The sequence below is a fragment of the Varanus komodoensis genome, unplaced genomic scaffold (assembly GCF_004798865.1).
Source record: "Varanus komodoensis strain SLA01 unplaced genomic scaffold, ASM479886v1 scaffold12, whole genome shotgun sequence".
In the NCBI taxonomy this organism is placed as follows: domain Eukaryota; kingdom Metazoa; phylum Chordata; class Lepidosauria; order Squamata; family Varanidae; genus Varanus; species Varanus komodoensis.
This window is the reverse complement of record NW_025335349.1, coordinates 15,360,713-15,388,199: the sequence shown is the minus strand read 5'-3', so window position 1 is coordinate 15,388,199 and position 27,487 is coordinate 15,360,713. Positions and strand designations below refer to the sequence as shown.

Below are 27,487 nucleotides of genomic sequence, written 5' to 3'. Positions count from 1 at the left end.
TCTGAAATGTGTATTTTGGATTGTTTTTGTGCAGTTTAAAAACATTCCCAGGTTAATGTGGAAATGGGACTTAACATATGAATACATGCTAACGTAATGTGAACTGATTTGACCCCCTTTACTAATGTATGCTGCAATCTCTGTATTTTGTCTTAAAAATGATGCACATACATTGAATGTTCGTTTCTTCATGAGATAATAAAGTGGCCACAACCAAGTACACAATGCATCATTTTACAGTATGCATGAATTGGTAATGAAAAAGTGCAAAACAACCCGGTAACAAAGAGATCAATGCATAATTAACTCTTCTCAACAATACAATTTTGAATTTCACTGTTTGCCTTTGTAATTACAATAACACTAGCCTGAATTCAGACTAAGCTATAAAGTAGATCTAATGAAATCAGTCCAACTAATTGCAGTGGGACTACTCTAAGTATGACTAAGTCAAGACCATCCCAATATGTTTTATATTCAAGACAGATTAGGATATTGCTAGATTTAAATAAATTTACACATAATCAGATTATGAAAGAAAAAGCAATTTCTCAGTTAAGAAAAGGTGTACTTCTTCTGTTTCAATAAATAATCAGATCCAATGTTAACTAGTAGCAGCACAACTTGCTTTTTAACTTCTCTTTCAATTTTGAAAATTTCTCACAAAACTGGAAAACTGAGTTTTACAGCTCAGTATTAATTTTCTTAAAGTTACTTTTTTTATACCACTTAAGAAACAACTGTCAGTTGTCATGGATGATACCATAGCCTGCCATTTCAAGAATTTCTCATTTGGCAAAACAAAATCAGTAGCTCTCATGACAATTCAAGTAGCAATTCAGTATGATCTGCTGTTCTCAGGGGATGCTTAAAACTAATGCTTGCATTGAGAGATAAGCTGTCTCATCACAATGGAGATGACTTATCTGAGTCAGGAAAATGCAATCTCAGCACATCCTGCCTTTATCAAGATAGTCGGTCACAAGAAATTACTTATCCAAGAAATTACTACTGGCCAGTTATATTATTCAGAGTTCACACAGGTAATTTTCTGTGGATTATCAGGCTTTTCAGCTCTCTCACCAAAAAACTTCAATGAAGTAAACATAGTAAGAATTCACTTAAGCTGATACTTGCGGGCATGGATGATTTGCTTTCCTCTTCCTTCCCTGACACTTTCTCCCCAATTACATAGAAATCAATGTGAGATTTCTTCAATTATATTCATGGGCTCTTGCCACTATTCCACCTTGAGACTTAATTTTGTATGAGTCCTGAGTATCAAAGCAATAGATCGATCTGGAACACACTGATACTGCAAGTGTGCATTTATGAAAGGGACAGCTGCCATTGCTTTTTAGATACATATTGCTTCGGCGAATGGGGCGGCATAGAAATTTTCTAAATAAATAAATAAAAATAAATATACACTCAAACTACACTCAAACTAAACACACAGAAATTCTAGCCTGCATTTCATGTCCTAACACAACCTTATTAAGAATCTGGTGTGGCACTGAAAAGGAGCTACTGTGGAAGCCCTTTCTTCAGTTGCCTCTTTCAACTCACTGAAGAAAAGGTTGCTACAAAATACAATTTTCCCTTCAAACTATACCATGTCAAATAGAAAAACATATTCCCATCAGTTTTCTACTATATCAAAAGCTAGCATCTATTAGTACTGTTTTCCCCCAGGGATGATCGAAATACAGTCCCACAATTGTCCATTCCATTTGAGATGGAAAATTAAAATATATTAGAAAAGAGGAGCTAGAAGATAGCTTTAGCTATTGGACGGTATAGAAATTAATTAGCATCTATCTGAAAATGGCAGCTCAAAAATGGCAGACCTCACAACAAAGAGGGGAAAACAAAGTAATCACTTGTTAGAGTCCTAACTACTATCATTCATGACTTAGTTACTTCTAGGATGACTCCTATAATATATTTGATGTGCTCATGATGCTCATTTGCAAATTTCACCTATTTAAGAATGTCACTGCATGTGTGCTATTAGGTTTAACTTTGAACATACAACAATTTCAGCAAAGGTACTGGTTTGTTTCTAGGTCCTTTTTAACATAATGGTTTTAAGCTTTAAAACATGTATGTTATGGTGCTTTATAATCTCGGGGAGAAGTCTTCTGACATTTGATCGCCCACATCAACTTCAACTTTTATCCTATCTCAAAGGATAGGATAAAAGTGCTCAGAGTGGTCTGATAAAACTACATGATGGACAATACATGTAAACCAAGCTTGTTCCACAGCACCATTTTTATATGGAGAATTGGATTGTATAAGGATAGCACTTGTAGCAGCCAGCAAATATTTCCAATCACAAGGGACATTTTTCTAGTTGGAGAAATGGCTCTGGCCATTGCCAGCTCTGCCTGTGTATAGTTTATAGTGATATTCCTATACAATCCTGAACATAGTAGGGCTCATGTGAAGAAAACAAGAAGTATGCATCAACACCTATGTTTCTGTGTACTTCCTGATGGTTAGGATCCCAATGGATATAGAATGGGCTTCCAAAGGAGATAGTTGAGGCCCCATCAGTGAGGGTGTTCAAGGAAAGATTGGACAACCACACAATGGGAATTACATGTATGGAGTGGGCTGGAGCCCGGGGGGTCAGACTAGATGGCCTGGGAGACCCCTTCTGACTCACTTTGTTCCTATGTTTCTAATCCATACTCTACAGAATAATCTCCAATTAGTGAATTTCTCTGGTTATTGTGGTAACATGTTTCCAGTATCAGCAATGATTACTTGTTTTGCCATGTAGATATGGAGTTTGTGCAGTATCTACCATCCAAATTAAGATGAATTAGGAGAAGTAATGTAATTAAGCTTATTTGGATGCAGCATCCTTGGTTTCACAGAAATAGGTTTTTAAAAACAGGAAAGCGTTTTGGACCTGCACACTAATCCCTCACTCCTCCTTTCCCAGAATAATGTCCTGATTAGAAAAAGAATATTAAACCACATTTCCCTGCTTGCATACAAAACGAACCCTAGTTTAAACCAAACAGATCTCAAGAGAAACAGGAGAAGGAAAGTATAAAGGAGTGCACAGTCTGAGACTCATTTTTGACTTTATAAACCATGGCTCATGAAGCCAGGAACACTACTTCCCCATCAGCCCTGAGGCATTCATAGTATTTGAGGATAAGCAAGAATATTTTAAGCACAAGTTATAAATTCTGATAAATGGTACAGGAAATATGTTTTCCCAAAAATGTTTATATAAACCTACTGAAGAACATTTGTACTAGTGTTTCTTCTGAATGACAAACTATTACCTGTGTTAATTGAACTCTAATTTCATGCTTCAAAAAGAGCACATTTCAATTTTGTGAAATTAACATTGGAAACACCTTACAATTTCAGCACTCAGAAAAGATCAGTTTCAGTAATTTCTATTATATTCTGTAATACAAAATGTGAATATATTTTGTAGGAGTTAATCTGTGCATCAAAAACTATGAAACACCCTGAAGACTAACAAATGTATTCTGTCATAAGCTTTTCTTAGACATATAGTGTAAAACGTATCTATCTATCTATCTATCTATCTATCTATCTATCTATATATATATCTATATATCAGACATACTTTGTCATATATATTATATTCTCAGCAAATTATCCAGTTATCGATATGCAAATATACCAGCAGAGATATTATTACAAAGCCAGTCACTGTATGCTCAGCAATGCAAGAGTCAGGTATATCCTGTTATTGCTCAAAATCTAATCCTAACAAATTCTCATAATAAAATAACACAACACAAAATTCCAACTGAAAAATCCACCCCACTCGTAATACTTCAGCTGGTACAGAACAGAGCTGCCAGGCTGCTGACGGGGACCAGCCGTTACTCTCACTTAAGCCGGTCCTCTACCAGCTCCACTGGCTCCCAGTTGAAGTTCAGGCCCAATTCAAGGTGCTGGTTTTAACATATAAAGCCCTGAACGGCTTGGGACCAGGATAACTGAAGGATAACTCTTCCCTTACATGCCCTCACACCCCTTAAGATCTGCGGGAGAGGCTTTGCTCCGGGAGCCCTCTGTAAAGGAGATAAAAAGAACAACTACCCAGAGCAGGGCCTTCTCTGCAGTGGCACCCAGATTATGGAATGCGCTCCTTGGAGAGGTGCACCTGGCACCAAGTTTATATTCTTTTCGGCGCCAGGTTAAAACCTTTTTATTTAATTGTTATTTTAAAAATTAATATTTTATCATTAACTGTCGCTTTTTTGTTTTTATATAATTCTATGGGATTGTTATTGTTTTATTGGTTTTAATTGTACATTTGTAAGCTGTCCCGAGATGCCAAGGCATGTGGTGACGGCATATAAAAGTTTTAAATAAATAAATAAAATAATAAACTAACAAATCAAAGAAGTGTCCATGTGTACTTTTCATCTTTATTTTCCAATTCATTGTCAGTACAGAATGGGTCACACTCAGTCTTGTGGGGGCATTTAGCCTGTTTGCTAAATCTTGATTACAATTTGCTCTCTATACGAATAGTTCATACATATCCTGTATACCCCTTCTTCATACATGTGAATGTATGCATTTGTCTTTGTATCTTCATACATGTGAATGTATGCACTTGTCTTTGTATTTATATTTGTATCTGACCATTTTATTTAATGCATCTGACAAAGTAGGCTCTGGCCCACACAGTTTATGGTATAATAAATCTTTTAATCCTACATTTTCACAGTATCGTGCCTGCCTCCAAGTTGTAAACTACACTGGCCACAGAGCCCCATACATGCCATTACCTGAGCACATTTTATCCATTGTTTAAACTAAACAAGGACCTCTTTCGAGGCCACACCTGGGGCTTGCTCTTCCAGAACCCTTCATTTTGTACTGCAAGTCTCAGTACTCAGGGTTTGTCAGTGGCTTGAGGTCTCAAATGCCTCTTGCATGCCAAAGTTCCAGTTGACTGGGACAGGTGAAAAAACACGCACATGCCATTTATTGACTCACCATGTCCACAGAACCTGTTCTGTCAATTTTGTGCAACAGAGGAGCTTGGTTTGTTTGTTTCAAAACAGGCAAATTACTCAGTTTCCTTAACATCGTTACAAGTGGTAAAAGAGGTCAGTACTACTCCAGAGGCTTACATAATCCTTTTACAAACTTTAACTTTTAGAATATGTTCCCCACTGCCCCCAGTTAGAATCTCAGCAAAATCAATTTGTTTTTGCATTATAGGTATCATTATACAAACATTTACTAATCTGAATTTTGGGCTCATTTTAACTCCAACAGTGAAACTTTCTCATGCTTTTTCTTGCCATATAAGGAAGTGTGATGAACAACTAGCACCTTTTCATAGAAAATGTCTAATATGGTAGTACATGGTATCTAACCCTGCAAAAATGGCATAAAATTCTGTCAGTGCTTTGACTCCAAGAAAGCATGTCTTTATGATACTGGCCTATATTAGAGTGCCCCTTAGGCAGAAAAGTTAGATTAGAAAATGGTTGATAAACTACTATCAAAGAAACGAGAGTGGGTCCATCCAAGAAGGCTTCCCATCATGGGTGACAAGTCATAGTGGGTTGTTCTGTCATGCAGCCCTGGACCATTTCCCATAGACAGCCTTGTTCATGGGTAACCAGTAACCATAACAGCCTATGGCTTGTTCTGCCCATGATGAATTGTTGTATTGTCTGAATCTGTGCAATCAACTCCATCATGGCTAGCAGTATGCAACAAATGAACCCTTGACAAGAGTGGCAAAACCCCTGGCCACCCCTGCTAATTGTGCCTATCTCACCACCAATGACAGCCACCCCGTAAGTGCCCAAGCTGTACTTTGGGGTGCACCACTGGCTTTGTGTCCTCTGCTGTAGCCATGAACCGTTTTTGGCTCATTGCAACATTCTTCCCTTTATCTTTTTTGGGAGAGGGGCAGGAAGGAGATCACAATAATCATATGCAATAATGACATCCAGTGATAACCCTTCCAAAGTGCCAAAGCAGCACGCCGAGGGCTGACCATCACTTTAAAAAAAATGGAGCCCCTAAGTGCACAATTTTGAGGTTAATTTTTTAGGATCTTAAGGGAAAAGTAGTAAAGGCAAAAAAAAGTAACAGCACATCAAAAAGGGCTCACAATCATAGTTGGTAGAGAGAATGCAGGTCACTTCTGCCACAGCATCCTCTAGGAAAATCAGTTATCTAATGAGTACACCATGGGTTGTTTAGAAGCGAACAGACCCACTGTGGTTTACTGTCAGGGTAGGTTAGCATAATTGTTCCCCTTCAGTCCAAAGTGGTGCAGTGATTTTAGATCATAAATCCAAGCCTGAGATTATTATTATTATAATGTATGATGTAGGAATCGGCAATAAGGCATTTGATGTGCCTTCATTCATTATTTAACATTTGCACACTGCCCCATATCATAATATTTCTTGAGTAATTTAGACTAAATATAACAAATAGTGGGTTGGTGAGTTATTGTTTGTTTTGCCATATAGTTGAAATTGCCATTATAATGCCTATACTGTTTGGAAACTGAATACAGGCAGCTCAGGTAGTGTGTGCTTTTTGCTAAGTCTGTGAAATCTGTTTATGTTGTCACCAGTAATTCACAGCTTATAATTATTGTACTGTTTCACCTGTGCAACTGCCATAATTATGTTATACTTATGTTAATAGCACATTTTTATATATTAAAAACTATGTTCAGCTAAACCCCACATATAATTTATTTAGGTTGTGGTACTTTCTACATTGCAGGGAACTACTGTTCCCAATAATGTACGTGTTACTATACTATTGTACAGTGAAAGGGAAGGTCTCAATAAAGGCATGTTAAAAATATTGCAAATGCTATAATACTTAATCAATTCAACAAGGCATTTTATTTGCATGCTTTAATGAAGAACATTTGACCCTGAAATCAGTTTGGCAATTTCTCAACATTTGTTTCCATCTTGTGTTGGGCCAGTAGGACAGATTAGGGATTCAGTCAAAACACTGATCTACCTCCAATGATCCATTGCTTTGGAGTGCCCTCTCAGTAAAACTCCTGCAGCACTACAGTACACCCTGGAGTTGAGACCATTGAAACAAAATAGAAAGTGAGTACAGAATGAGAAAAAAGTCCTAGTGGATTCTGTCCAACTCTGATATATGCTTAGGTATGCTTAGGAGGCATGAAGGTGGCATAGAAGCAACATTGCACTGCCTCAATTTAATCTTCCTATAAAACTTTTACAGAGTCATCTAAGGCATATTATAAGCTTGTCCTAATCCAAGGCCTGCTGTAATATACTTGCTAAGCAATTCCAGGGCAAAATTTCTTGCAACTACCAGGACTCAGATATCAATGTTAAAGCAGTTGAATCAGCTGAGGTATCCAAAAGAGCTTAACAATTCTAAGTCAATGGCAAATGTCCTCTTCCTAAGCAAGGCCATAGAGCATATTGTGGCCAACTCTGAATTATTATCTGGATCCATTTCAATCAGAGCTCAGGCTGGGTTTTGACATAGAAACAACTCTGACTGCCCTGTATGTTGACCTTTGCTGGGAGAGAGAGAAGGAGACTAGATGATGGATAATGCACTGAAATCCAATCTAGACAAGACTGAGTTATTTCTAATAGGTTCATCTGATTTGCTGGAGGGTGTTCAACCCAATCTGGTTGAGTTTCACTCCCACTGAAGGAGCAGGTTGGCAGCTTGGGGGCCCTCCTGGAGCAAACTTTGTCACTTGAGACCCTCATGGCTTAAGTGTTATGGACTTCCTTCATCCAAATAGCTAAACCCCATCCAAACAGAGATAACTTGGCTTCTGTGCTCTGGTCATTTAGATTAATACACTGCACTCTAGATGGGACTGCCCTTGCAAACTGTTCAGAAACTGAAGTCTGTACAAAGCGTAATAGCTGGATTAATAACTGTATCCAGAATGTCCAAACATGAAAAAGCAATTCTGCCCCACCTGTACTGCCTGCCTGTATGCTTCTGTGTCCAAATCAGGATGATGGTTTTAACCTAAAAACCTCTATGTGGCTTGGGGATGGAATATTGGATGGAATTCCTCTCCTGATATAAATCTACCTGGACACAACCATCTATATTGCATTTGTACTTTATTCACTAGTACAATCACCTTGTTATTGAATGTGAAAATATGTATTACTGGAAAACTAACATTGACAATAAATTTAGGTGAGTACAAATAGTTATAGCATCATTCCACTTTTGTCTTCAAAGTTATTTAATCTTTTACCTAAAAATATGGTTGAAGATACAGTGATCCACTGAACCAGGGAAGCAACTCACAGGTCCAGGTGTTCATTTCAACTGTTAGAAGGGACACAAATTGTCTTCCCTCCAAGCCAATTTCAGAGGTCAACCTCAGCCACAGAAATGCAGCAAGAAGCACATGGGACTGGCAGGGGTGGGAAATCCTAAAGGCTTTCATAACATCTCTAGACTCCAGTACCAGTGCAAAAATTCACCTGCACACTCTGGTTTTTAAGTCAGTGAGACTTCAATCCTATATCCACTTATCTGGGAATAAGCCTCACTGAATTCAATGAAAGTTACTTCTCAACAGACACATTCAGGATTACAGTGGCTAAGGCCATGGGACTGGAACTCAGGCGATCTCAGGAGCCAACTGGGTGACTTTGGGCAAGTCATAGACTCTCAGCACAACCTACCTCACAGGCTTGTTGTTCTGTGGATAAGAGTGAGAGCAGAGGAGGAGAACAATGTAAGCCGCTTTGAGTACCTTAACAGAAAAGGGCTGATATAAACCCAATAAATAAATAAATTCTACATTTTAATTGCAATTTTGTACTTCTCCCTGTATTTTATTGTTAGCCACCTTGAGCTTTTTTAGTGAAAAATTAAGTTATAAAGGTAAGAAACAGATAAATACGGTGCTCTACTTACTTCTTTTTCTTGATTTTGTAGCATGCCTTTCAGTCATTCTTTTTGTCATCACCATGCATGTTGTGAGCAAGTCACTTCCCTCACCAGCAGACTCAAATGAAAGAAATGTGGACGAAGCATCTGCCTATGTAAAGAGTTGAATCCAAACTGGAACTTCGCTTCCTTCCCTTCCCTTCATAAACCTTCTGGCTCTACCCTCAAGCATGTCAGACACTTCTTATTTGGTCTGCTTGCTTCAGTTGTTTCCTGATTGGGTCAAGGTGCTCTTTCCAAATCCCCTTCCCAGTAAAGTCCTGGAAAGTCTTCCTCCTTTCCAAGACATGCTGGCTCTCATGTCCTGCTTAAGAACTTCACTAGGTAATCTTGAACTGCCAAGTCCTCTATATCCGCTTTCCGCTCCTGCTCTTGCTCCTGCTCCCCTCTTCAGAACTGGATGAATTTATCTAAGCAAACTGTGATGTGTTTACAGGCGTTCTCTCTTCAATGCATTATGAGCCCTCAGAAACTTTCAGTCAGGCTTCAATGTCAATCTTCTGTGCATATTTTGGTGCCTTGCCTTTGAATACTTGAACGCCAAACTAGATGTGACGGAAGAAAACCTATTGGCTTAGATTCAGATCTATCTCAATTACCTATCAAAAAAACTTCAATTTGGAATGCAAAAAGAGCATGTAGCTGAGAGTAGCTGACCTCCTTACATCAACTACCACCATATAGGCTTGCCTCACCATCACTCTTCTTCTAGATGAGCTCACCTCCAGTATCAGAACTCAGTTTAGCTGAGGGGAAATATACCTGGAGGAGAAGCAGGAACAGATATTTGATAATGAAACTGTAGAGGTTCCCCCTCTGCAATGAGAATGTTTTGCTCTACAAATTGGGCTTTTCCTGTTTATGTATGTTTTGGGCAGACCCTTGTGTAAACAAATGGCTCCACTGGTATCTTTTTAGTGTGCATTATGATTAGATGGCCAGAGGAAGATCGGGAAATTCAAATGTATACAAAATGTACTGGGTGACTTCAGAGCAGTAAATGTCTTCCAATCTAAACTTTTCACAGGGTTATTCTGAGGATGAAGGTCAAAAAAATCATATGGGCCACTCCAGAGTAATGCATCACAATTTTGGAACAATACAGTTTTTCAGCACAGAGGATATATTTTTGCATACATTTCTGAGTGTATGGAGGAAATATAATATTATAATTACTATTACATTGAATTAATATTCTGCCTTTTCCTCATTGTGAGGAACTCAAGGCAGCTTACATCACCCTATTTTATCCTCAAAACAAAAACCCATGTATGGTAGGTTAGTCTGAGAGTGACTAGGCCAAAGTCACCCATTAACATTCATGCCTGAGTAGGGACAAGAACCTGGATCACCTAGGTTCCCAGTCTGATATCACCACATCATAGTGGCTCTCAGTTATTATTTTCTCAACCTTAAAAACTTTTTTTAAAATAAACTATTTAATTATTCTATCCATTTAGACTCAGTATTATTATGAGGTATTATGTCCTTGAGAGTAACAACTCTGAAATAATGCTCTCATTGTCTTATATCAATACTAAATTAATACACATTCCACTAAAATGCCAAATTACTGGAACAAAATCATATCTTCCTCTATCAAATTGTTTTACATCTAATGTCGCCTCTACCAGGAGAAAGAAGGAAAGGAATGGTGTTATTTTCCTTCCCCTTGTCCTTATACTGAATAAAAGGAAGAAAAGAAGGGACTGACAAATTCTTTGTTGACACATTTATCATTCAGTGCAGCATGGGAGTGGGGTGCATCAGCTTTATAGGAAAACTGCTCTCTGAAACCAAGCCTGAGAAGAATTTTAAAGACAATCAGTGTAGCACTGGTATATTTTGTTCTGATGGCTGCAGAAAATCAGCAGCAGCAGCAGCAACAAAAATAAAAAAAAGCTATTATGATTTACTAGACCAACAACAGTGGCTTTGAAAGTATGTAGTTTCTAGTTCCCAGAATTCTTCAAGCAGAAGAGTTTTTAACTTTATAGCCTGCATACTGCTTCAGCAATACAAGTTCATCCATTAGAAGATAGCATCTTACTTCATGCCACACTATCTATGACTGATGGCCTCAAAGCATATTTCAGTGCTTTAGGCCACAGCTTTTTCAGTCTAAAAGAACACAAGCACATATCAATTCTATCATATGTCTTCTTCCTCTGGAAATACTGGACAGAATCTGATGTTTGTTCTTTTACAACAGGAGGGAAAACAAAGCAGTATTACCAATAAGCAATAGGCCAGATCTTACAAAACTAAGTCCATTGCGATACAAAGTGTAACTTTTCTGGGGCATTTTGCTTATTGAAGTTTGCACTACAAGTAACACATAATAATAATTTAAACATAAATAAACATTAAATTATCAAAACAACCTGCCAGTTTTAAGATTAGAGTTACAGTTATCTCATGTTGACTTAAGCTCTGCAAAGTCAGAAACCTGGAAGCTAAGTCACCCATACTTTTCCTGGGCAGGATGGAATACTTGGACCAGCAAAGATGTCCTGTGTTGTCCTAGTCCTGTATTGTTTTAGGAGCGATCTGAACCTCATTGTATTGCTAAATAAATCGACCCGTGAGTTGACCTTTCCCTCAGCCTTCAAAATTACCTCATTTCTATCTCTGTTGACATTTCTTGATAATTCTCCCCACCACCACCACCCCACTGTCAGAATACCAACAGGAATAGTAGAATACCTGACAAATTTGGGTACTGATAGCATTCTGAAACTTAGCATGGCTGACAGAACATTGCCAGCAGTTGCTGCTGTAACATTTCATAGGCAGAAAACTCTTGTTAACTTTCTAAATGCTTCTCAGAATTGAACACCTCAACAACTATGAGTAATATACATCAGTAGTTTTCTCCGTAATTTGGAAGTATTATATTATATGCTGAGCCAGAGCTCGAAATAAACAGTACAAATGCGTCAATTTTCAATGTCTCTTAACTTGCAATATCTGGGGAAATTTGTATCAGGTTGATATGCAATGTTATAAAACTGTAGACCTCATCAAATAGATTACGACTGCCAAGTTTCAAGTGATAAGTAAAACAGGGATCATTTTTATGAGCATTTGAGGCTTATGATGGTGGAAACTCTTGTATGCGTGTGTGACTCCCCTTCAATGAAGCTCATTTCTAGGGCAGTAAATTCACTGAATCATAGATACTATCTTAGACAGTATGAATTTACTATTATTATTACTATATAATACTTTAAGAAATGTTATGTATTTCAAATACAGATCTCCTCAAGCCACAACTTGTGTTAAAGATATGCATAAAAGGGCACATGTATTTAAGTACTTGTTAACATGAGTTAAAGAGCATAATTTCTATGCATGTTGCATCTGGAAACAAACATCTGCAAAGATCCCACACATTCATGAAAGACTTTAGCCATATGGAGAAGGTTTCAGTAGATGTAACCTATAAAATGTTAAATTTGGTACTAGCTAACTCTCCTTCCACTTAACAATCATAGTAAATAATTGAAATATGCCTAAAGATGTAATTCACCTCATAATTTAAGTTTTAAAATGTTTCTGCAAGTTTGTCAGAGCTATAGGCCTTGTTTGCACATAGCAGAAGCCCAGAGTTCAAAAACACTTTCTGAGTGAGCCGCAGTACTGGTGCCAAAAGCTCAATTACTTCTGTTTGGCTCCTCCTGCCAACAGTAGTGGCAAAACAAGGCAGGAACTCTTCCTTTGTTTGGTTAGAATTACATCTGTATCCTGAACTCTGGTTTGTCTCTTGTCCACAAGCCACTCATGACTAAGGGTTTGCTCTTGGGTTACAATTCAAGCTTCTCAGGAAAGATTAAAGCCACAACAATTTCCCAGTTCAAATGCAACACCTACTAATCCATAGCCTAAGTAAACACACCGACTCACTCATTGAATGCAAAATTAGTCTAGGTTGCCTTTTGTGTAAGATATTTGATATTTTGTGAAAGCTATCTATAAATACTAAGGTATATATATTTTGAAAAACTGAGGGATAAAATGTTTTTAATCCTGTTTTCACTAATTATTCAATGAGATGAAAGATGTCCTGTATGTTTATTTAAAAATGCTTTCAAGTAATATTGCAAAATAAGCATTAACCATTCTCTGGTGCACTTCTATTCAAAATGCTGGTATATCTCTGGTTACTACATATGAATTTTTTTCTATAGAGACTTCTGTAATGATATGCACTGTCACAGAAAACATAGTCCTTCACTATCAGGAGCCTCAAATCCCACCCATCTAGCCTAGCTTATTGGGTAAAAAATGGATTTAATTATTCTGTGGCACATGCAAAGACATAAAGACACTATTAAATATAAGGAGAAGAATAATTTGTTCAGCTGGAGATTTCTTTGAATATGCCATAGAAGTAGCGTCTGGTGAAAGCAAGCCCCTATTTAATGTAAAAAGCAGCTTGCCTCTGGGAACTGGTGGGGCAGTACATAAAATTCTAATTCTCTATGTAAATAAGACAATGGGGCCACACCAAAACAATGCATAGAATTGGACTTTCCAGTGATGTTATGTACAATGCTAATAATTATCATACTGGTAAATGCTTGTTGTATTTTAATCAGTTTGAAACTTTTACAAACACAATGTGTTAGTCAGAGTTATTATTCTGTTAGTCAGAGTTATTATTCCAGCACCAAAAGTATTCAAAGTAAAATAATAGAGCTTTAAAACTATTCCCATTGTTGGTGCTTTCTGCAGGTTTTTCTGATCTTTCCTTAAGCTTTTCTGCCAGGTAAATGCATAATATGGAATTACAGGTACATAATATGCAATACACAATGAAAATAGAAGGAAATGATAGTTCTGGGACTGAACTAAGACAATTTTTCTATGTTGTCTCTGTAGACTTGAAAGATCAAGTTTTAAATACCAAACTTAAATTATTCTAATTTGCTGCAATGTAATATTGTTTCCACTGTTTACTCTGTTACTTTAGAATATCTACCTCTCTCTGTCTGGGGAGTTGTGGTCATCCATGATTCGGTGTCTATCCATTCGGTTCATTGAATTGTAATGTGCAGGAGTAGATCGGGTCCCTCGAGACCCCTGTTCCACATTCCTACTGAAGAAACAAAACCATCAATGTCATAGAGGGGGAAATGAGCAGTTCCTAAGCTAAACTCTACAATGAATCCTGTTAATGAATATAGCAGCTGTAACCTTTAACAACCTTAACTCTACCATAATATCTTCAGAGCTGATAAGTTTCTATGATTCTGCATTCATGATATTTTATTGCCCAACTGTGAATTTGGGATGGTATTTGTTGTGCAAATTGTCATTTGTTGCAGAATCTAAAAAAAAAAAAAATGTAGAGCCTCTGTGAATATTGTCTTTTATATAAAACATAAACAGAGATTTTGGCTGTAAACAAAAAATTCTGAATATAATCAAACTTGAGTTATAAATATGGAGGTAGTAGCACTTGTATGTACTGAATATTATATATTCTATCACGATTGACAACCACTCTGTATCCCACAACCCAGCTGCCCATCACTTAACTAATACTAGATGGAAATAAAATCAGAATTCTGAAAGTTCTGAAAAAAGCCTGTAAAAAACCCACCATTTGTTATATAAATTCTAGTTAAACAGGCAACTACTAAACCTTTCTATTGGGTCACATAAGTGCTCACATATGTTTTAAGGCAGGAATACAGATTTCATGCTTCGGAGAGGAAAGTCTGCACTGGGGTCTTGATCACGTATTCATGGTTAGAAGTAGCAGTGTTACAAATGCACCAGCTCTAGGTAGATATTCTTATTTATTTTTATTTAAATCCTATAAAATATAGTTGTCATGTTCTCATTATATTTTTACTTCTCTTGAATGAACTACTTAACATTAGCTCTTTGTATTATCATTCCATCATAGAGCAAAACTGCCTGATTAGTGCTTATCAATTTAGAAGGAGGTAGTTTCTATATATTCAGGATACTTCCTTTGTTTAACAGAAGTAAATGTCTGAAAATTAAGGGGAAAAAACAATATGAAATCTCAGAAAAATAGCTCTGAGAATTTCCACAACACCTTCAATGTTGCGAGCACAAAGTTAAGTACCTAGCATAACGTCTCTCACTGACAGGATAAGGAAGTTCCAGGTTCACACTAGACATCAAATTAGGAACACCACTCTTTGTTGGAGGTATTTTAAAGTCCTTAAAGGATTTCTTCACTGCTTTCTATGAGAAACTCAGTTCTGCAGTTCTTTGTTTGAAGGAATATTATAGGGTCCCTTTAAAAAGGGACAAAGGGAAACATGAAGGAAACTGACCTAATAAAGCTTTTTACATAGCTTGAAGAGAGATCAAAAAAGGAGGTATACACCCTGAACCTGAAAAACTTTCTTCCTCGTGCCATATTCCCTCTTCACCCACTTTATGGCATTAAAGTGTACTATGCTTGGGGATGGCTGGCAACTTTGCTCCTAAAAACTAAATAAGACAGTAAGGGAGAATATAGAAAAGAAAGAAGTCATTTTCTGCAAGTACCAAACCACAAAGTAATTCTTGTTTATTTATTTAATAATTAATACATTTATGTTTCACTTCTCTTTCATTGTAGAACTCAAGGTAATATATCGGTGATTCTTATAAGGTGGTTTTGCGCTTAGTGTCTGAGGGAGGTTACAGCCCTGACCAGGAACAGTACTGTTAACAACTGAAGGTATTTGCCTGTATCACATTTCTGAGCAACCCTGCCCACTCTCCCCCTTTGTAGAAAGCTATTTGAGCACTCTGACCCTTCTTGATCTTATCACATTGTGCCTAGTTCACAGATCTCCATGGAAAATACTGAACACTAGCAAGTGCAAGAGCTAGATGGTACTAAATACTGCCAAATATTCAGTTACCTAAATAAGTGAGATTCCATGGCATGTGAAATATATGACCAAGGAGGCAGAGGACAAAAATTTTATCTATTTAATTGATATTCCACTTTTTTCTGTTAAAGAAGTCAAAGTGGCTGACATCATTTTCTTCCTCCTACTCTCAAGCTTTATGCCCACAACAACCATGTGAGGTCAGCTGGGCTGAGAGTCTGTGACTGTCTCAAAGCCACCCAGTTGGTCCCATGGCCAATGGGGGACTAGAGTTTCAGTTCTGTGCTCTTAACCACTACACCACGCTGGCTCTCCATATACTGGTATAGCTGTTATATATGGGAAGAAATTTCACACACAGTTCAGGGTTCATAGGAGCGCAAACGCATCTGTCTGAATGGTCAGAAAATGACTGCATTTCAGATACTGGCTGTATCATCATATGCCAGAGCCCAGCAGAAACTATCATTCGCCCGCCCCTGCCCCCAGCTCAAAACTGCCACATATGCCTGATTATATGTAACTTTTGTATGGATTTTAATTTTAAGTTGCTTAGGAGCCAAACTTGGTTGAAAAGAAGCTTAAAATCTAATAAATAAGTAAACAAATAAAATTTGCATTCTACTTTGTTGAGGTCATTAACATTTCCTGGCTACAAATATGATTTGGTAAAATCCAGAAAAAAGCTCTTTTGATACACAAGCGCTGCTGTTGAGTATGATTTTGTGGGTTTCCCATTATCATTATATAAATGCAGCTCTTGCAAATTCATTAGTGACTATGCATATGGTTTGCTTTTTTAATAACATTTTATAATATTTTTATTATTCCCAAGGAAAATTTTTACCCTTAATAATGATGCATACTAATTGTATTTAATTATATTTATCAGATAAGAATCTTTCACCTTAACTGTTATTCTGTTATGTTATACAGGTACAACAGATACTGGAGTAAAAAAGTTATACGGATACTGGATACCAGAGTACTAGACTCTAGTGGGTTAGTGCCTTACTAATATTGCAAAATGTACATTAACATAGAATCACAGAACAGCAGAGCTGGAAGGGGCCAAGAAGGCCATCGGGTCCAACCCCTTGTATTACAGGACACCAACTTACACCATCCCACTACTGCATACCATCATAGTACAAATGCACTAATGTGTTAGAAACACTCAAGAAAATGTTGCAAGATTCATTATAGCAGAAAACTTGAGTTATTCATAATAGTAACAGCATCACACATTTGGACTGCTGCAAACTTTAGACGGTTGCAAACTTTATTACACACTTTTGTTTTAGTGTCAACTGTGTCAACTGTGCAGAAGATTTTCCTACATGCCTATAGCCTTTCTGTGTTGAACAGTGTTTACAGAATATTTATTATTTTATGTATTTAAAGTTTTTACAGACCATTCTATAGCAAATGATCTCAGAAGCATTACAGCATAAAACACAGCGATAATAATAAGTTATGTATCAATTATAACAATTTCAAAGATAATAATTAAGAAGGAAAATAAAATAATAATACACAACACAGAATACTGCTCCACTGCAACCACTCAATGATAATCTTAACAAAATCAAAGCAGCTGTTCAACAATTAAAATGACAGGAGAATTAAAAAGTTTTGACCTGGTGCCGAAAACTATACAGTACTGGCATGAGGCACACCTCCCTAGGCAGTTGGTTCCATATTTTTAATGTTAACATTGCAAAAGTCATACTGTACCCAAGTGAGGGAGTTGTGCTTACCAGCCACAAGATATGTAAGTTATAAAAGCAATGTGCATTGGCAAAGTAGCAAAAAAAATATAATCTTTATAAAATCTCAGGTCACTCAGTAACATAATTATGGGCAATGACCTTTGCTCAGATAAATATGTATGATCGATATTTTGCTTATCTATACTGTATCAAAAGATAGATGAACAACAAACCATTGGACATTTGGAAGCATGACTAAACATTGAAAAAGGCAAGTAAAGTTCTCTTGGTAAAAAACTAATAAAGCACATCACTATAATATAAATAAGCATTCCTTAATTCTTATAGAAAAGTAACACAATTTCAAGTTCTTTTCATATTGTTTTCTTGAGTTTACTGGAATATTCTTAGTAATCACCTGATTACTAATTATATTCTCAATTCCCCCCACTGATAAAATTTACCTTTGTAGAGGTGGGACACTGGGAGACCATGACCTGGTCCTTCCTATACTGTCTCCGCGGTGAGGGGACCCCGACCGAGAGCAGTGATTGGATGACATCACTTGTTCTGGCACTGATAGTGTTGAGCTTTGAAGATCTCTTCCATTATGTCGGTAATCTGGAGAGGGAAGTTCAGTGAGTTGAAATAAATATACAGTTGTACATATTTAACTTTCAGCATCTTGCTAGATTTGGAGACATGCTAGAAAAATCTTAGTCTGGAGAAAAGATGTCATTATCTATACCTATGTATTGTGTGAGTGAGTGCGCGCACACACACACACTCATCTAATATTTTGTGTGGGGATATAAATAAATAAAATTAGAAGTTAGCATTTATATAAAACTTTCCAAATTGTTCAAGGTGCTTCACATATGGCCCCAACAGAAGAGAATACTCATAACAATATATGTAGGGTCCTGCTGCATGAGAGCAAAACCCTATTTAATCCAGTTTCCTCTGTTTCACAGTGGCCAACCAGATGCCTAAGGCAAGCCCAAAAGCTAGACATAAGGGCAACAGCATACTCCTGGTTTTGTTCCCCAATGACTGGTGTTCAAGGCATATTTCCTTTCTCTGTCCTGAAATTCTTGCCATGAAGCTTTTCTGGATGCTCCCAGGTTCTAACACTATGGGAGATATTGTTTCCACTTCCTCCACATGATGCTTTTTTGTGTAAATCTTTACCATGTTCTACCTTTACTCCCTGACATTTTTCTTAAAAGGGGCCTTCAAAAAATGCCCACACTTTGTCATCCTTCTTAGGAGTTGCTCTACCACATTTATTTTCATTGAGCCCTTCTGACTCCAGCTTCACAATATCCCTTTTGACATGCACCAACATAGCTATATTCAATATTCCATGATTGTCTCATCAAAGATTTGCATAAAAACATTATGATACTGTAGTCCTTTCCTATTGGTCCCCTAAAAGGGATTTTCATGTTTTTCATAGCTGCCTGACACAAGGTCAATATTTTCATTGAACTAACCACCACAATCCAAAAAGTTATTTTCTGGTCAACCACTATCCCATCCCTGTGCATGTATGTTTTTTTGCCCTAATCCTGCCATTCACCTCACGCTTTCCCCAATCTCTGGTACTGAAAACTTGGAAGCAGATTTAGATCCAGCCAAAGAAGGGGCTGTTCAGGCCCTGGAATGGCAGAATGGTGAAAGTCTGTCTCTGGCTGGCTTCCTGAGAGGAGCAGGCCAAAGGAACTGGAGTAATATCTCTACAGTGCAGGAGGTTGACATCCTTTCTATGGGAAACAAGCAGGCCAGAGACCCAGGCTGAGGAAAGAAGGGTTTCAAGCCTGTTTCCTTAGGAAAAGTGGCATCCAAAGAAAAGGGAAAACAGACACCACTTAGACACATTTCATATCACAATTTGCCTGCAGGGGAAAATGGAATGGAGAAAAGTTCTAGATGTGTCACCTCTGTTTAAAGCATCTGAAGAATTCAGGGAGCCTCATGGATGCAGTGTCTTTAGTACTGGAGAATTTCCTATAACTGAGCCTTGCTCTTTTGGCTTGCCTTGACTTTCAAGTTTTTGGGACCTTGTTCATGAATCCTGAACTCTTCTAAGTCAAGAATACTGTGTCTCTGAAACTGTGTCTTAGACTATATTGCTGGTTTTCAGAATCTTGCTTCCAGTTTCTGTTCAGAAGGTATTTTGGACCATAATACTATATTTATAACCTTGACTGTACTAATGAACTGATTTACTGCGAGTATCACATATGAAAAGTCTCCATACCACAGAGTCTAAGAGATTGCTTGTGTTTCCATCTCACTACAACAGAGTCCATTGTTTATCCTGCACTAAATTGCTAGAGTTACAATGGAACAAGTCCTAACATTTACAATGAATTATTCTATTTATTTTCTTACTTACTAGATCGGGGTCCTCAAACTTTTTAAACAGGGGGCCAGTTCACTGTCCCTCAGACTGTTGGGGGACCGAACTATACTTTGAAAAAAATATGAACAAATTCCTATGCATACTACACATTAAAATTAATTAAAATTAATTTTAAAATTACAAAATGATTACAAAAATTTTAAAAAATTAAAAATTAAAAAATGTTTGCTCCACTCGCTTGGGCTGCAGAAGCTCAAGATGAGGTGGGGAAGAGCATGTCCATCTTCAACAAACATAGATACAATGTTCATGATCATGCTGGGGGGGGGGGAGATGGACATGATTGTGCTAAGTCATAAGTCATTTATGTACAAAATTAAAATGAACTGGTTCCAATATAAGTCTCCTTGAGGTACTCCACTTCTTTCTACTTGCTCCTACACACTTATGCTAGAGTGTGTTTGAGTATTTTCCTCAGTCAACACTGATGCTGTATTTCAACTCCATGGTTCCATTTCCTATGATTTCCTTAGCGCTTCAGTCCACACATTATTTGATTGATTGATTGAATTAATGAATGATAATTATAAGTTATTCCAGTTACTACCAAAATCTCCCACCAAGTTGTTGAAGCATATATACCAATTAGAAACAGCAGTCTTTTTTAATGTTCTGACAGTAACTTTTCCATCATACTCATGCTGATTATAATACAATACGCTAACTTAATGCACATGTAACATGTCTAATTTTGTTAGATGTCTGGCCTAACCCTATTCTAAAAGTTGATAAAAGATTTCCAACTGCTATGAAAACCCTGGATGGAGTTCATTCTTCCCTACAATAACAGCTTCTTTGTTATTTTATGCATCACCATAATATTCCAAATCCTTTTTTTCAGCCAACTGCTCACCATTCTGTTTCTTTCAGCCACTCTGACTCTTAAACATTCTTATGAATATCCCAGCCTTATTTTATGTACTTCATTGCCACTTTTGCCAATAATAAGCCATTTCTGTCCTTATGTTCTATGCATATTCCTTACATAATTTTTTCTCGGGTTTCCATCAAGAATTTTGTTCCCTTCCATTTTCACCATAACCAAGGCATACCTGCCATTTCGGTTTCTTATTTCTTGGACCCTCTTCCTATTCAGGTTTGCAATCCTCACCACCCTTATCCACAGTACCTCCTGTCTTTCAACCCAAGACAACTTTCACCTTCCTCATGAAATCAGGTTTGTTTGCCTGTCTGTTGCTGACATTTTCATTATTTCAAAAACTGAAATGCTAGTGAACATTTCTTGACATCATAAGATTGCTCCATGGCTGCGAGCAAGATGATATAAGGGTGGTTGAGTTTCTATCCCCTTGCATAAGCCTTTGCCAATACAGGTTGTTGCAATACTGCCCCACTTATTATGAATAGAAATGAAATGAATGAATAGAAATGAAAGAACAGTCTATACCAAGGACCTTAAACCATACTATTCAATAGTAAATATGAGGAATACATAGTTCTTGAAAAAGAAACATATTTAATAAATGTTGAGCTTGATTATGAATGCTAAATTTTGTTGTATCACATTTTAAATAAAGGTAGTCTCTCATCAAGAAATACTAATTTGTGGTATGTTATAGTTACTGTGCTCATAATACACAGTCAGTGGTTCCAAGGGGGAGCCCTTTAACAAAGCCAACACTTAGAATCTTAATTAAAAATCTGGAAGATGAGGAAGATTGCCAATATGCCTATTAAATGTGCTGATCATATTACAAGGGGAGCTATTACAAAAATAAGGAAGAACAGAGAAATCATGAGAACTGCCTTAAGGGAGGCATGACCTGCAAAAGAAACAAAACAAAACAAAACCCTTATAACATCTAAAATATAACAACCATTTTATATGCAGGGCAGTTACTGTATCTGTTGTATTTGGCAGAAGGCATAGAATAGCCTTACTGAGTTCATGAAATTTCTGGATTTTGGAAAGCTTTTGCAGAGGCCTATTTGAAGCAAGGAAGCAGTAAGAGGCTCTGTTTCCCTTCTTCATATTAATTTATTTTACTTATTAGATTTTTATCCCACCCCATTAGCCATAAGGCTCCCTGGGAGGGATACAAAGTTAAATACAATAAAATGCAATTAAAATAGTGATTAATATAACAATAAAATATACTGATCTTCATATTGTCTCACTGAAGCTCCTTTTTCTGATAAGAGCTTCCAGACCAGAAAAGCAGGTTCAAGAGGTAATTCAGAGCACAGAGCCAAGAGACACAGCTAAACCAAAAACCTAAGGCCCCACATTCTACTCACCTCTTTTCTAAAATCTAGGCATGGGTATCAGGGCATGGGGAGGACAGTGATAGCTAGGTTTTTGCAGTTGACACAACAGTAGTGCGTTGGATTCGTAGACAGCATGTCAAATGAAAAGGGATTAAACTGGAATGCTGGGAGTAGAGGGATTAGATTGAAGCAATTGCTCATCTAGGCTGCAGTAATCAGTATAATTTAAAAATTCTTCTTTGTGTAAATAGATCATTCAGTTAAAAGTGTTAAAATGTATGTGCAGGAGGGAAGAAAATAACATTGTTGTTGTTGTTGTTGTTGTTGTTGTTGTAGCAGTTGTTGTTATTGCATGAGTTAACATTGTAGTCATGTCAAATTTCTTCACAGAGCAGCAGATTAGCCTTTTCAATGCAGGATTGTTTTGACATGTATCCTAGCATGCCAAACTCTATAATGCAGCTGCTACATCTGAGAACCACAGCATTAGTTTGCAATTTGAAGCAGAACAGCAACAATTAGGTGATACTAATTCAACAACTTCTGGAAACATCCATAATTTAGGGAAACATTATACAGATTGCAGAGCATGCAGTTCACTGCTCAGCTATTGCAAATAAGCTGCATGCTAGGCCAGAAATGTATAATCAACATATTCAGCACAGAATGGAGGGAACCATTACAACACCAGAAAGATAATTGTTTGTCAGCATCTCTACAAAGGATGTCTGATATTCAAAGTGCTCTGCTGGCACAAGCTGCATGGAAGTGAATGTGGCTTATACCAGCAGAATATTTAATGTCTGTGTTGTATATATCTTTCACTAAGTAATAATCTTAGCCTGGCAATGTTCTTGACAAGATAATGATATGGTTTTGCATGAAATTAGAGTACAAACTAGATGAATACCAAATAAATTAGAAAAAGTTAACACCTACCAATTAGTACTGGGAAACCTCTCACCTAACCATTTTTTAATTGCTTCCTAGAAAATTTATTTCATTCGTATTTTCTTCTTACCTGTTATATTTCGGACCGAATGTTATGAAAAACTCAAAAGTATACTATCCATCCTTTACCATTTCCTCCTTCAGGATATAAAACTAGAAAAACTGTTCAGCACCATTACTTTACTGCAAGCTGACTACCACTTTATAAAATGCTAGCACTGGGAAAAATGAATTGTCCTCATGCTAGTGTTCATCTGGTTTGAGAATGATGTTGACAGGGGGGAACCTTGGGAAACTGGCATTCTGCTTTGGTGCAACAAGATTTATGTACAGGATTTCACATTCCTTTACTACTGCGTGGAAAACTAAGTGTAGTACACTCTTTGTTCTACCAAGCTGATATGATATAAAACTGCTACTACACTCCAGAATGCATTCTGATACTTGTATAACATGAAAATGCTGCAAAGAATCTCAGACATGTAACAGCCTCTGACAGCATTTTCCAGAACAAAAGGAATCCTTGAGACAAAACATCAGCACAGAGCACAGCCAGCAACTAGCTAGTCTGAAACTGTTTTAGCAATCCACCTTGTTACAACCAAATTATGTTACAACTACAGTACCAGTTTATAATTGCTTTTTACTTTTAATCCTTAAGCTCCTCTCACACTAGGTCCCCTCCACTCCAGGAGAAATGAGTAGCAACACCTTCAGATTTGTCTTCTTGCTCTGCCTCTCCCTTCCCCACCATGGGGAAGTTGTTAAAGACTCAACTAACAACAGCAAGATTGCTCTGTTCAGCTTTTCACATATTTGCGCAGTGGGAGAAGATGCAACACCCAGGTATATAATCATGTGGTTCAGAGTACAAATTTGTCCATTTCAGTACTTCTCTCCATTACTAATGAAGTTCTTTTTCCTATTTCTGTTTCAGTTTCTGCAATACTTCTGAATAATGATCTCCCAAATCGTTTGAAAATCATTAAGTAAGAAGTCAACAGAAAAATTCATAGGCATTTTTATACATTCCTATTAAATATATGAATTTCAGTAAACACTAGCAAAATGCTTATAATATCTATCTAATACCAGAAGATTAAGGAGAAACCAAGAGAACATGTACAAATCCAAGTCTGTGTCTGATGTCTGCCTCAGGTGAATGCAGAGTGGGAAATGTACAACCATGCTAATTTTATAGAAGGCATAGCTTAGTAGTTAAAATGAAAAGACCATAAGAATATCAGAATAATCTTCCTGCTTCGGACTAGTTTCCTTGGGGTGATTTACAGTCTCTATATTAATTCTCTGAGCTCCTTTGAACTCTACTTACCAATAAGAAAAAATAAGAAAATATTTGAGTTATTCATAAATATTGTAGGGCTAGCAAAGTCCTCTGCTTAAGACCCTTGGGAACTAAGCTCAACAATATTTAATATTCTACTAGATGGACTATTGTCTGACTGAATAGCAGATGACTCTGACACCAGGCATGTCAAGGTTTTTCGACAGAATTATCATCAACATCTCATATAAAAATACTCAAACTCAAAAGGCAGAATGTTTAAGGTACAAAAAATTATGCATCGCATAGAGAAAGTAGGAAGGGTGGAAGTCCTCAGTCTTCAAGTAATGCAACTAATTGCTTTGGACACTACCAGAATATACCTCCAACAAAGAATGTGGCTAGTCAAACAATAGCTGTCATGGGGACCTAGCTAGTCAAAAGACAAGTAATTCATCAAAGAAAATTATCACGAGAACAGGACTGAACTCTAAAGCCAATCTGCATACATCAGACCACACAAGTGTAACAAAATACCTGTTAAAGCTTGCAACCCTATACATGCTTGCATGGCATCAAATGGGAATTATTTCTGTGTAGACCTACACGGGTTTAATTTGGTCATCCTGTCTACATAAACATACGCATACCTTTTTCCAGCCCTAGAGGCTCCAGCCCCACAAGGAAAAAAGTTTTCCCTACCTTGACCTCAGCCTCTATTCTATCTGCCCCACCACTGTTTTGTGTATTTGTGTATGTATTTGTGAGAGAATGGGTGGGGTAGGGAAAGAAGAAGGTGGCAAGGGACAGGGAGGAATAAGCAACACTAGCAAGAAAAAGAGATGGTAAGTCTCTATATACCAGTTGTTTGCGAACAGAAATGGGAGGATGTTACTGTACTTATGTCCTACTTGACGGCTCCTACAGGCCTTTAGTTGGACCCCGTATGATCATGTTCTAACAGCGCTTTACAGAACAAAATGGATCCTGGATAATGGATAACTTTTCAAAATTTTATAGTAGAAAGAAAAGTAAGTGGGCTTTACCTAATATAGGTAAAGACATGAAATATAGTAGTTTTGTAGATGGATATCTTCTTGCTACTGGACAAAAACCAGATGGTCTTTTATTTTTCCTTTTCCAGGATCTCTTCGTAACTCAACAATATATCTTGTTCTTACTGACAGAATTCAGGAGAATATTCCAAAAGAATTTAAATCTTTCAAAGGGAAAGGCACCACCTAAAAAGGATAGCAATGAGAAATGGCTTCTACAGTATCAGGAGGAAAGAGCTCCTGGTTTATGTATAAAGCAACTTGCTTACAGTGATTAATATCAGCAAGTAGCCTTCAGGATGAATGATAAATTCAAACGGATTGATGTGTCAACAATACATTGGTGCCACATTGACCTACTGTCAAGACCAGTATGAGACATTCACATAATAATTCTACTTCAGATATATGGAAAAGACAAGACTGTTGTTAGCAAAGAACTTGTAAATAAATCTTGAAAAACTAAAATGAAACTTTATGAGGGATAAAACATATGAATAATAACCAGTGGTAAATCTGGATGATATAGTGAAAAAATTTAACATTCTCCTTTTCTCTCTTACCTTTTCCAAATTCACTGGCACTGGCCAGCTTTGGCTGACTAATGGGAAAAGATGTCATGGTAGCTTCTTTTTACCACCACAAATCACAGGAAGCCATGTACTTTGAACCGAATTAGGAAAATTGCACAATATGACTCACATGAGGGTCATGATTATGCAAATCTGGCTACAACTAGTAAACTGCCTTGGAATGCTCCTGCACAGCACATATGGATTCTCACTAAGATTCCAAGAAGCCTATGGTACTGTGCTTCTCTTAGCCTTATAATTTCAAAAGTTATGGGTGTTAAAGCTGGACTGTGAAGAAAGCTGACAGGAAGAAAATTGGTGCATTTGAAACATGGTGCTGGGGGACAGCCCTGGACTGACAGAAAGACAAGCAAGTGGATCCTAGAGATTTCCCTAGAAGCGAAAATGAGGAAAAAATGAGACAGGGCTATCATGGATGAGACATTTTGGATGGAATTCATTCATAGGGTCGCCATAAGTTGGTGACAACTTGATGGTACAGAAAAAAACAAACAACAGCCTTATAATGACACATGATGCCCTGCATCGACCTCTTAAAACAAAGAGTGACATCTATAACAAAATACCTGTCACCTAACATAAATATTCCTGGTCTTTGAACAGGAGCTCCATAGTAGTCATTCAGTCATTCCAGGAAAGAGATTTCAACATTAGAAAAGGGATAAAGAAAACTATTGTTCTCCTGTCTCTACACCTACCATCAGTCCTGGGGCTCCCCTCTTTATAGCACTAGAGAAATGAGGGCCTAAACCCAACTATTTTATACTAACACAGCAGGTGGTGCATGGCATTAAATCCTGGAGCTGGCAAAGTATCCTCTCCAACCCCCTCCTCCAGGATACCTACCCAACTTCCCCTACTCCAGGATACCTAGTAAAAGCTTTCAGGGACTTTGGCAAGTTGATTTGTCGTCTTTCTCTCACTTCCATTTTATCATCCCCTCGCCACCTTTGCAAGTTATACATGAATATTTTATCCCAACTATTATCTAGTGGTATGCAAGTAGAATGTATGTAAACAAATATACAAATGAATAATATACAAATTCCTTGCCTCAAAAGTTACATACTTGACAAGTTACATTTTCAGTTACATGCTTGATAAATTGTCTGACTATCCTCTACTGTCTTTAGAAGTAACCACCCCAAATCCCCACCTTGCAAGCTCAAATTTTATTAAGTTGCCATGAATGCACAGTTCTTGTCAAGTACTTTTGCTTTTAAAAAATATCATTTTGTTTTAACCCACCGATTTAAGTATTTCTGTATATCTAGGGTGTCCAAGAATGCTATAGAAGTAGGAAATAGTCAGACTTTTTCAGACTAGAATATTTTCTAGTCAACTAGGCCTGGTGGAAAAGTAGATCACATATATATGTTGAGAAGGAAA

The 27,487-nt window shown here is 37.2% G+C and overlaps 1 protein-coding gene across 9 annotated transcripts in view; it reads right to left on the bottom strand.

Annotated features, from left to right (window-relative positions):
* Positions 1-27,487, bottom strand: part of RIMS2 (regulating synaptic membrane exocytosis 2) — a 367,376-nt gene that overhangs the window by 119,529 nt on the left and 220,360 nt on the right. For 7 of the 9 annotated variants that reach the window (XM_044421755.1, XM_044421758.1, XM_044421756.1 and 4 more), the window contains 2 exons: positions 18,022-18,178; positions 13,964-14,080 (listed from right to left, as the gene is read on the bottom strand). In XM_044421755.1, the coding sequence (XP_044277690.1) occupies positions 13,964-14,080; positions 18,022-18,178 (274 nt within the window). The remainder of the gene's footprint in view (positions 1-13,963; positions 14,081-18,021; positions 18,179-27,487) is intronic. The other 2 variants (XM_044421757.1, XM_044421766.1) reach the window with 1 other exon arrangement.